Below are 12,199 nucleotides of genomic sequence, written 5' to 3'. Positions count from 1 at the left end.
TGGGGAAATCCAGCTGAGCCTGGGGGTGCCCAAACATTGCTTTAGGACCAGGGTGCTGGGAGGATGGAGACATCACACTGCCCGAGCACGATGGGGAGGAAGTACTGAGCTCCATCCTCCTCGTCATCATCAGGGCAGGGACTGGGTTGGGGGTCCAGCCTCCAGCACCGGATCATGGGCAGGGCAGCTGGGCCCTGGGGACTAATCCTGCACCACACTGGCATGGCCCCAAGTAGCCGGTTACATCCCCTCGCTGGTCTCACTTGTAAAAGGCCCACTGAAGCGGAGAGCCTCACCAGGGTGTGCACAGCCTGGGACTGGGGGTAGGGGGGACTGGGGTGTCTGGGGCTGTCCTCCTTCCAGGAAAAGAGGTCCTGGCTCATTGTCTGGCTGCAGAGGCACCTGCAAGGCTTGGCTTCGTGCCTGCACATCTCCATCCACCTCCTCCAGAAAGAGGGTCACCCCACTGATGGGGAGATGGTGGCACAACCTGCTCCCCCAGCCTTGTGCTAATTGCAACCTCTTTCTTCCCCCAGTCCCTTTGGACCCCGAAAAAGTCCTCGAGGAGCTGAAGGAGAAGAAGGACAAGCTAGAGGAGGTAAGGAGTCCCCGGTCACAGTGCAGCTCTCCCACAGATGTCCCCCACGGCGGGTGGCACAGGAGGCCCCTGACCTGTCTGTTCTGTGGCAGCTCGGCATCACCAACATCACCTATGACAAAATGGAGAGGGAGATGATAATCAACGATGAGTTCAGCACGCCCCTAATCATCACCATCGTCACCCTGGCCGGCTCCCTGCTGCTGATCGCAGCCATCTATGGCTGCTGCCACCAGCGCTTCTCCCAAAAGAAGGACCAGGTAAGGTGGGAGGGGGGTGGGACAGGTACCCCAAGACCATTTGTCCCAGAGACATCTTCAGGAGATGAAGATCATCAGTGTTTCCCTCTCTGCTGGTGGAGACATCCTGGTTTGCCCAGCAGGCACCACTCTTGCGTGTGGCTCGAGGGGTGCTCAAGGGCTGTGGATGCTCTGGAGGGGCAGGAGCTGCTCTTTGGGGGTGCTGGGGTAGGGGGGAGCCAGAATGAAAACCAGGGAAATGAGAAGCTAGTGGTAGTGGTGGTGGGAATGTCAACGAGCAGCATCTTCAGGTCATAATTTTGACACAAAAGGCTTTCTCAACCCAACGCCCCCTCCAAACCCACCTATACCCCCAAATTCCCCCCCCCCCCCAAAAAAAAAAAAAAATAATTTCAAAATACTTTTTTGAGTAGGGGACAAGCAGGGCTGGGTAAGCAACATCACCCTGAAGCCTCCCCGGGGTGCCAGGGGCTGCAGGGAGCTCGCAGCTGGTAGGGTTGGAGGGTGCCAGGAGGACGGCCACAGGAGGGCATCGACGCTGCACGGCTCAGGCTTTAGCAGAGCTGGGCCAGGGCCAAATTCCAGAGCAGCAGCAGGATTTAAGGAAGACCAGACATGGAACAAAATTAGTATTTTTATCTCCGGAAGCAATTCTGAGCGATTTTAGCATAGCATGCACCTGCAAGGTCTGGCTGTTCCAACACCCTGCTGCACTGGTGGGGAGAGCTCTGCCGTGCACCCGAGTTTTGCATCATCTCTTGCTGAGGATTTAGCTCTGGAAGACAGACAGCAACAGAAGGCGGGGGGGGGGGGGGGGGGGGGGGGGCGGGCCCAGAAAAATATAAAAAACGGGGAAAAAAAAAAAAAAAGAGGCTAAATGATGCAATTAGGGTAAACCACCCTCCTGATGGAGACACGAACCCCTACATCCTACTTCAGGTTATTTTCCCTTATTTTCCCCCCAAACCATCCTTCCAGGGGGTCCCAAGCTCCGAGCTGCATGAAGGCAAGGGATAAGGCAGCCTTTGCTTTATTTTGCAGTCTAATGGAGATGAACACAGGAGGCAGCAGGGAAAAGCAAACCAATGCCAGCATCAGACTTGTCTTTGCAAGGCTTGGGTTTTTTTCGGGAGGGAATGGAGGAGGATACAAGACCTCAACAGATATTTGACCTCCGCTCTGGTCCCCTTGGAGGTTATGGGGCTTTGCAGCCTGGCCATCCCTCAGCTAAAATCTCCCTGGTTGGGGTGAAGAGCATCCCAGCAGGGACAGGGAGCTGCATAACACTCTTCCTATGTTATTCAGAAAACAGGGTATGTTTTAGGGATGGGAATACACGTCCCTCAAGTAACGTGGTGCAGAGGAATAGGTACCAGCCCTGGCTGGAGGCTGTGAAGGTACAGACCCACCAGCCACTGGGTAAGGCAGCAGCACCAAAGCAAGGGATGCACATTCCTCAGTGTGGCTCTTGCTCAGGACACCAGAAAAGATCTCCCAAGCAGTTGCAATAAGTTCTTAGAAAATCAAACACATTTCTCCTTTCTGGATTTGCTTTTGTGTGGTTTCTTTTGTTTTCCTCCTGCTGCTTTTCCAAAAATGACTTGAAAGTTTTTTTATTTTTCTCCAACCCTCCCTTCCCCACCCCACCCCCCCTCCTTTTAAATCCTGCTGTTGTTTTACCTTGGAAATAACCACCAGCACATCCACCCTGATGTCCCCGGGTTTGATGATGGACATGTGGCCCTGATCTTTAATGTGAGTTCCAACACAGGGATCGGAGGGGCGGGTGCCGCATCCGTAACACCCCCAGCTCTCACCCCCAGTGCTTGATAGGGCTCAGTAGCTTTTAACAGGACTAAAGCCCAGCTTTAAAGACCCCTTCCCCTTGCTGCACGGCGGGGGGTGCCTTGCCATGGAGGAAGAAAGTGCTGGCGCAGCATCCATCCCTCTGGGGTTGTACCAGCAACCCCACAGGGCAAAACTCCTCCTGCAAGAGCCCAGGTGCCTCCTCTGCTTATGAGCATCCCACCATCCCTGCCCACATCCCCCCAAGGGGAGCCCCAGCAGCACCTTCGCAGCACCTTCGCAGCCCCCCTGCTAGTGCCAAGCCCTGCGGTTTTGCTTCTCCATCCCTTTCCTTCTCTGTTGATTCCCTCCCACGCCTGTCTCCTGACATTTATTAGGAGCACTGCAATAGACTGAGCTGTAAATCCAGGCAGATTTTAACGGGGGTGCCTACTGAGAGCCCTGCACTCCCCCAAAAAGGGCTGACCGAGGACTGCAGTTTCCCCCACGTCCCACCAGGGCAGGATGGGGATGAAGGAACCACCGTGGTGAATGCAAAACTAGGATGGGCTGGGGGTCTGCCAGGGGCTGAAGGGCTGGGTTGAAGCCTGGAGCACAGTGTACCAAAGGAGCAGGGTGATACAGCACCTGATTCAACTTTCCCGGCCTAGTTTCCACCAAGAGCTCCAGAATGAGAAGGGATGATGCTTATGGAGGGGGAGATGGGCTGGCCATACCTGCAAGCTGGGAGCTGCCCCCAGGTCAAGGGGGAGAATAATAATAAAGCAGCCAAAAAAGGATGGGGGGCAGAACAGGGAGGGGAGGAACAGAGTTAGGGGGTCAGGAGCTGGGATCCAGGGTTGGGGTGAGGCAGCCATGCTCAGCCTTGTCCTGGGGGAACTATGCCCCAGCCAGGCTGAAGCTGGCAGCTGCTCCTGGAGGTTTTCCACAGGTCTCTGGCTGTTCTTTCCTCCCTCCCACCATGAGCAGAGTCTCTCTCTTGCCAGCTCCATGCTATCCCCTCGCTGCACCAGCACTGACTGCAGCCCGCAGCCTTAACCTTGCTATGAAAGTCTCTGTATAGGCTGTAAAGTCTTCATACATCTATACGGGGCAGCAGTAACAGCTGGCTGGGAGGTGACAGCCCTGAGGTGGCACACACAGCATAGCCGAGCTCTTTTTCACTAGGGTTTCTGGGTTTTCTTTCCTCGCAGCAGCGCCTGACTGAGGAGCTGCAGACTATGGAGAATGGCTACCATGATAACCCCACACTGGAGGTGATGGAGACCTCCTCTGAGATGCAGGAGAAGAAGGTGAACCTCAATGGTGAGCTAGGGGACAGCTGGATCGTTCCTCTTGACACCCTCATGAAGGAGGACCTGGAGGAAGAGGAGGACACGCATTTATAGGATACAGAACTCAAGCAAAAAATGACCAACACCCCCCAAAAAAAACCCCCACAACCCCTACACGCACACAACTCAAGGCAAAATTCTCAAAAAAACCCAGAAGATCCCTTAATGAACCATCACTGCCCCTCGTGTCACCACATGGGGTGCAGGACAGAAGAGGAAGGAACACGAGAAGATGGCTCTGGGGTGCATGGTCAACACAAGCCACCATGGTGGCCACATCTAGACAAGCACCCTCCATCACCCACAGTGCTTAGCAGGACCTGCCACACCAGACCTGACCAGCCACAGGAAAACAGGGTGGCTTTGCTCCTCAGGAACTGCTGGTGTCTCCTCTGAGCGTGTCCCCTCCCATCCCGCATCCAACCATGGCAACCGCATCCTCCAGCTACCAAGCAACTCAAAAATAAAAAGAAATTAATGTAAATAGGATGGGAGAGGGAGCACATCTCTCCACAGCAAACCGGCACCTGGCAATTAGAGCTAGAAAAATCCTCTGGCCCATGCTGTTTAGTCATCGCTCTGCCCTCCCCAACACCCAGGTATCGCGCAGAAGAAGCTGGAACAGCCTGTTCTTTTTTAATCCAGTTTCCATCCTCTCCCCATAAACTGCCGGCTGAAACACACGAGAGCCCTGTGTTGTGCCATAGGCAAACGCACACATCCAGGCCCAGCCAGACGGGAGGGACGCAGCAGTGCCAAGTGATGCTCAGTCCCACGGTGCTGGCCAGCTGCACCACAAAGGGCTGTGGGACACATCCTGCACCCAGCTGGAGACCAGGAGAGGCACAGCAGCTTCTTGTATTGATAGAAGGAGGAGAGAGAGGAAAAGGAGTAATTCCTTGAGTTCATCCCTCCCAGGAAGGGTGTAATGAGACCAGGAGTGACACCTGGTCACTAGCCCAGGCAAGAGGTTGGGGGTTTCATGGTGCAGGAGCCCAGCCCCAGCACAGACCAGCTCTGCTGCTGCATTTCCCTACAGAAGTGTTGATTGCCTTCCAGTAATTATGCTGCAGCATCTCACAACCCACATCCATCCTCCCCCAAGGCCGGGGGTTACATGCAGCGTGATGGTTTGTGATTTTTGTGGTCATGTTTTGCTGCACGAGCAGCAGAAGAAATAAAAGCAACAGAAGCATGAGCCAGGTAGCTTGGTGGTATTCAGGGTTTTCCATCGGTACAGCCCTTGGTGTTTCCTCCCCACGAGGTTTATAAGCTCAGCCCACACTCTCAAACTCTTCTTCAAAAGCCAGTAAAATGACAGAGACCTGCAAAGAAACTTCCGGCTGAGCAGTGACGCTGGGAATGAGCTTTGCCCTGCAGCCCTTGGTCTCTTGCCCAGCTCTCCCTTTGCTGCAGGCGTTTAGAGGGGAAAAGAAAATACATGCAGGAGCAGAAGGTGGCTGGACCGAGACCATTTCTGGTTTTCCACTCACCACAGCTCCCAAATAACTGTGGAAGAATGGGGAGGGTTTCACACCTTTGCTCTGGCTTTGGTGAAGCGGCTCAGCCCTGGCAGAGGCAGTGGTCCGCGCTGGGCTCCATCCTCCAGCCCCTGGGAAAGAGAGGACCAGGCAGCCACTTGGGTGAGTGCATCTCCCAGCACACCAGGGTGGCGGCGGTCCCAAGCCCTCTGTGAGCCAGAGGAGCTTCAGATGAAGAGCGATGCCTGAGCACGGCCCTTCCTCTCCCCTGCTTGCTGTAAACCACGCAGTCACCCACGCACAAATGGGGTGATCTCCCTTGAGTGCTGCCACCAAGTCGACACAGCGGGGATCCGCTCCCATGGCTGCCCGGAACGAGGAGAAAAGCAGAGCCGAGCAATGGAAAACTGGGGGAAACCCAGGTCAAGTTGGTCCTCGGGAGTGCTCATGAAGGAGGGGATTGGGGTGGTTTGCTCGACCCCAAGCCAGAAGCTGGCAGAAGATAAGTCTTCTGAAAGGGACTGGCTCGTCTCCCTTCTCTCCTGCACCGAAGGGCAGAGTTCGAAGTGTTTAAACCTATGTATTTTTCTATGTAAATATTCCCGCTATTCATTAGCAATGTATTCAGCGCACTTCACTTACCTGTGCTCTGCACTATGGGGAAGTAATTTTGGAGGGGAGGGGGGGGAAAACTGGAAAAAAAATAAAAAAGTAAAAGCTAAAGGCCAGTCTGGTAGGGGATCATAATTCGATGTGAAGCAGGAAAACACCTCCTGCCCCGATAACCCCACGCCACAGCTTTGTCCCTGCTCCAGCAGCATCAAGTTCAGCTCTTTAAAGTTGCAGCAAGGCTCTAATAACTGGTCCCGGCATTTGCAATTGCTTTCGCGAGCACATTTGCTTCCCAGTTGCCCTGAGAGATGAACAGGTCCGTGACCTCACATTTCTGGCCTTCACAGAACATAAATGCAGCAACAACACAGGGCAGCAGCGAGGCTTTGGCCGCGGGGGCTGGCATTGCTGTAAGGGTGCCCCTGGCAGAGCATCTCCAGGCAGTCGGGTTTTGGCATGTGCCTAAAGATCCTTCCCAGCGAAGAGATGCCAAAGTGCTTTAATGAATCAGGTCCAAAGACTTTCCAAGAGAACCCTACAAAAGCTTGAGATCAAGCAACCTTAAATCTTCCCGAGCAGAGACCAGAGAAGGTATTAACTGCTCAGCAAGTGCTTATAGTGATTTATATTTGAATAGGAATTGTACATTTATTTATTTTTCCAGACACCATATTTTTAAACCACTAATGTTTTATAGTAGATTTTCCTTCCCCTATTTAAAGAACTACTTCCACGGAAAAAAAAACACAGTACGTTTTTTTATGTTGAGAATATTCTTTTGAAAAAGTAAAAAAAAAATATCAGGTAGGAAATGCAGTGATGAGCATCTTTGGCCTTAATCCTTCCCTTTGTAGACTGTAGCCATAACTGTTAGACCAAAAATAATTAAAAAAAAAATAATCTACCCAGGCATTTGCTCCCTCCCTTCCCCGCACTCCTCTTCTCTCTCCCAAAACAGCTTTAACATCCAACATGTTGTACAAAGAGATTATTGCTCCTACCTTTTGGTGAGAGTTTTATAAGCAGCTCAGATGTCCTTGCAAGAGACTTTTCTACTTTCAGATTTACAAGGAACACGTAACTACTTTAGGACAATTTGTCTCCCGCTCACAGTGCCATGACCCAACCGATGAGACTGATACTGTGACTGTTGCCTACAGAAGACATACAGAAGACAGAATCTGTAAGGGACTGCAGGAGAACCCGTTTCCCAAGGCGGCTACTCATTGGACCTTGCACATATACTAGAGCTCTTACGTACTGTATAGCAGCATCTCTTACGGGGACAGGAGTCTGATTTACACTGGAATTTACTGAGGAACTGGATTGTAGAGTTTATTGCGTTTTCCTACAAATATATTTTGAAAGCATCATGTATTTCTGTCAATAAACATTCTTATGTAAAAGACCAATTTCTTGCCTGAGTGAAGAGGGGTGGGCACAGCAGGGCTCGAGCTCAAGAGCCACAGCTGTCCCTTAGGTAGATGTTACACCTGGCTATAGTTCGAGCTTGTTTGGAAACCCAGCTCAGGCTCTGCATGGTCCTGCTAGCAAGAACATGTGAAAACACTGGACAAGCAGGAGCAAAACCAATCCAGACCTTAGAGCCATGGAAACATTTGTATTTTCCCCATGCAGAGGTACAATAGTGGTGGAAAACATCTCTTAATTAAAAAGGAAACGGAAGCTTCGGAGGGGTGGGATGCTCAGCTGGTGTGGGTGAGGGCAGCCCCACCACGGCCAAAGCACCATGAACTACCGGTACCTTTACACTCATGGAGGAAAGTGAGCGGGAGCTTGCCCCGATTTCTGCATTTCATCCTAACTCCTAGCCTGCGAGCCCTCCTCACACCAGTCTGGCTGTGGAGGAGGGAATCCAGCTGCTCCCCTGCTAAGCCAGAACCCCCTAACGAAGGAGGGCCACCGTGCAAGGGCAGCAGCAGGGGCAGCAGCAGCGCAGGCAGTTCAGCATCTCCTTTTGCCTTCAAGGGCACAAAGTAAAACATGCTAAGTTTCCACTTATGCAAGGAAAAAAGAGGAAAAAGGAATTCTGTTTGATTCAAATATTAAAAACCAGTGGTTTACATCAGCATATGTTCTAGCTCAGTGTTCCTCCCCAATAAAAATTACTGCAACTGTTGAGCACATGCTGGATTTATGGATACTGATCCAGCCCATCACCAATGTCAGGGAACAGGGTATCTTCTCAGCTGTTCTGCAGCACAGAGGAACACGGCGGGCTCCTCCAGCAGCAAGTGCGTGCCACCATTTTCACAATTTCCGCACCATTACGACACCTTTACAGACATGTTTCCATTCTCAGGAGCAAGCAATGTTAGAAACGAAGAGATCTTAAATAAACACCCTTGCTAGCATATATATTTTTATTAAGAAAAAAATGAACAAAATACATTCTCTCCTTATGTACATTACATACAACATAACTACATTTGTAGATGTTCCTCATATCACTCATTCATTTATGTACAGCATGGGGCTTACATATCAACCCAGAAATCATCAAAGATGATTTATGCCAAGGAAGAAAATTAACACTCGAGGCTGAACAAAGACCATCCGCTTATCTGTAAAGAAAAGGGCAGGATGGGGAATTGCCAGAGCCCAGGAACAATGCCTGTACCACCACGGGCTCACCACCAGACCAGTCAACATTTGACTTGCCTGTTACAACACATACGCAGTTCACAGCGTTCGTCACCCCACAGACACTCACTCCTTTCCAGCCCAGGGCTGTCTGCACCTCTCGGTGGTCACATGTCTGAAACAACACCTGCAGGACAGACAGCAGAGCCTGTGGGATTGCTGTTGAGATACAAATGCTTCAAGCCAGATGCCAAAACAGAAAAAAAGGGCCAAATTGTGGGCAGGGGGTGGACACTCACAACTCCAAGCACTACATTGGGATAACCAGCTTTTGGGGACCACACGAGGGTGTAGAGGATGAAGTGACAAACACTGAAGGTGCAGACAAACAAACCATCACAGGGTACAGCGCTACAGCAAGAGTAGAGGCAACAGCTCAAAGAAACAGCTTGAAAAATACCCCTAACCAGGTGATGGTGTCCAGCCAGCCCGCTTTATCTTTAACCCCAAGCTACCCAGATCCTACCTACACTATCAACTCATCTAAGAGAGGTTATTTCAGCAGTTTCAAAGTACAATGATCAAAGGAAAAATACTTACTGAGACTCAATACTTCTAAAATGAGGCACGTTGCATCTCAGCATCTAAATGTACAAGATGCACATCACCACCAGCCACAAGGATGGCAATGTCATCTCCCATTAACTGAGGAGGAGCGAACGGGCTTTCATTTTCTGTCCCTAGGCAAAGTGGTCTGCAAGGTTGGGGGTCTCCAAGACTCCCATACACACATTTGCTTGTATAATTAAGGTCTTTTCTCTGGCTTACGATCTCCACAGCATCCCCGCATTTCCTGCTGCGGAGGAGGATATGCTGGAAGATACAGCAGAAAATACAGCCTTAATAAATAGTAACAGCTACTAATAACTAGAGTTTTGTTTTCTTTTCCACTACCCAGCACAGCAGCTTCTGAAGCAAGAAGTGTTTTGCACATCAGAACATCAACAGGAGGGAGAGAGGGGAAGGAGGACAGGAATGATGAAGGAGAGATGGAGGAAATATTCTGCCTCCACTGCTAGTTTGCCTTCCCAGTTACCACAGCAGACGAGAGAAAAAACAAGTCACTGGCACAATAGTTATCTCCTCTATGGTTAAATAAAAGTATTCTCCAGTACAGGAGCTTCCTTGAGGAAGGAAATCAGGCTGTCATCTTTTGAATAGCGCATATTACTACAGGGTAAGCAGAGGAATCAGCCACTGTTCAGACTTGGACTATTTGCAGTGAAGTCGCTGACTTGCAACGAAAAAAGCACAGGTTGGTAAAAGCCATTTTCCCCTTTTAAGAGCTGAGGTTTTTGTCAAAACCTTAAACAAAAAAAAGTCACTTTCAGCCTGTAAGTGGCTTCTTCAATGAACAGACTCTGTTCACACGCTGCAGCACTCTTCTTTTTAGTGAAACACAAAGTAATTATCGCATCCCCTGGCCAGCTAGTTACAAAGTCAGGATATTTAAAGTGTATATTCTCATCACTGGAGGGAAAAACCTGTCCATTGGTACTTGGGATGTGAAGTATACTGCAACCACTGGAGCCACTGCTGTGGTCTACCCTCCCCACCACCCTGTTAATTAAAAAGCAGCTAATTTGCCTTAATCTCACCGGCAGGTTTCATCAGAAAGCTCAGAACATTTTTAGGTTTTAATAATCTCTAAAGCCTGCCAGACCTGGTCTGATTGCTGGTTGTGCTGTACAACCTCCAGTATGTTTGAACAGTGTTAAGCCCAGCTGGCCTCCTTGCAATCGCTACAGAGGGACCAGGGATTAAAAAAAAAAAAAAAGTTTTAGCCTCTCTGGTGTCTTTGGGATGGAGAGGGACAAAGCTCCAGGTGAAGCTCTAAGACTAGAAGATTCTGATATTGCACCTACTTCCGTTTGAGAAAGAGCCAAAGAATCCAGCTCACATGGGGGGGGGGGGGGGGGGGGGGGGGGGGGGGCAGGGAAAGAGCTTTGAACAGCAGACCTACTCGTCAAGGGAGTTTTAAAAGTCCTTCCACAACAGATAGACCACACTTTAAACGCATGCTCACATGAGCCATCACTACATCACCCCCAAACCTACTTCTCCTCCCCCTCCCTCTGCCCTGCTATGCTGCAAACTGAACCCGAACACCCCAACTCCTAGCTGCTGCCCTCCGCTGGTGAAAGATTTGGGATGATGAAAGCAAGTGGCAGAAACCTAGGACACCTTGAGGGTTGGCATTATCACCTTTTCCTTCTGTCAAACAGCTACCACACTCCTGGGACCGTGCAAAATAAACGCTGCCGAGACGGGCGGGAAGGCTTACCCCAGTGCTGGACGCTGGGGCATGGAGGGGCACAAGGAAATGGCTGTATGCTGCGGTGTTACGCTGACAGCACATCGTGCTGCTGCTGGGGAAATCTGCTCCCACCACACAGCTCTAACCTGTAACTCCTCAGCAGGTACTCCATTAAACGCAGGGAAGTCTGAAGGCACAGCATTTTAACAGCAGTGAACAGTGAGTACACAGGGAAAGAAAAAGTCAGAATAAATGGGGGAACGCCCAAGGGACCATGCTTTGACCATCATGCTGGACAGCATGTATGCTAGCGAGAGATCTTCCTTTCAAACAAGTAGCAAAACCAAAAATCCAACCTGGTAGAGCCAGTTTTGAGCTATTCACTCACGCTCCTTTCCCCAGGAATGAACCACGAGGCCATGCTGGAGCCGATTTCTGACAGCACTCAGTCTCCAGGTCATCAGTAAAAGCTGTGCTGACTTACAGCAAACAGCTGGAAGCCAAAGCAACATGTACCTTCGTCTGCACCAAGTATAAATTAAGACTTCAGGGGTACCGAGTGATACACTGACAGCAGCTTAAGCAAGTCTGTGGCTGTAGATACTCGGAAGCAGAGCACTGAATTCAGGTCATAGCAGGTATCTGGAGTTCATCGCTAACATCAATTTCAAGTATATGAAATCAGAGACAGCGGCAGTACGTTACCTTCCGGATCTGCGCTTGGGCAAGATGCTGCTTTGCCGGCCCACCTAAGCCATACAGCTCGTGTTATATACAGCCCATGCAACCACTGTCCTCTTCAGAGGTTTACATATATATAGATATATATATAACCAAAGCATACATGGATAATCCAAAGGGACGCTATCCAGCTGGCGCCTGCCAGGAACACCAGAAGTATACCAGCTGGCATCAACTGTGACATTTTCTTGTGGGACTCTCAAATGGCAATAAGCAGGTCATTAACTGGCTTCCACTCTAAAACCGCATTTGGATCCACTGCCTACAGATAAAAGCATCTGGAGTCAATTTATCCAAGTGCTGAGCCATGTACTATTATAATGGTTCCAGTACAGTAAATCTACTTTTTCCACTCCAACTTCTCATTATAATAGAGGCTTTCAGTAAAACCAGGGATTTTGCCTACAAGTCATTACCACAACCAGCTTGAACTATTTCCAGCATAA

The 12,199-nt window shown here is 50.3% G+C and overlaps 1 protein-coding gene across 4 annotated transcripts in view; it reads left to right on the top strand.

Moving 5' to 3' along the window:
• Window positions 1–7,503, top strand: part of PODXL (podocalyxin like) — a 47,170-nt gene extending 39,667 nt beyond the window's left edge. Inside the window, exons 6-9 of one of the 4 annotated variants that reach the window (XM_055808985.1) lie at window positions 537–598; window positions 691–858; window positions 2,557–2,613; window positions 3,861–7,503. In XM_055808985.1, coding sequence (XP_055664960.1) covers window positions 537–598; window positions 691–858; window positions 2,557–2,613; window positions 3,861–4,052 — 479 coding nt within the window. In that variant the 3' untranslated portion in view covers window positions 4,053–7,503. Of the gene's footprint in view, window positions 1–536; window positions 599–690; window positions 859–2,556; window positions 2,614–3,857 lie in introns of all 4 variants that reach the window. The other 3 variants (XM_055808984.1, XM_055808988.1, XM_055808986.1) reach the window with 3 other exon arrangements.
• The last annotated feature ends 4,696 nt before the right edge of the window (window positions 7,504–12,199 follow it).

This window comes from Falco peregrinus, chromosome 6 (assembly GCF_023634155.1).
Source record: "Falco peregrinus isolate bFalPer1 chromosome 6, bFalPer1.pri, whole genome shotgun sequence".
NCBI lineage: Eukaryota > Metazoa > Chordata > Aves > Falconiformes > Falconidae > Falco > Falco peregrinus.
Note: the sequence above shows the minus strand (reverse complement) of the source record. Positions and strands in the feature narration are given on the sequence as shown.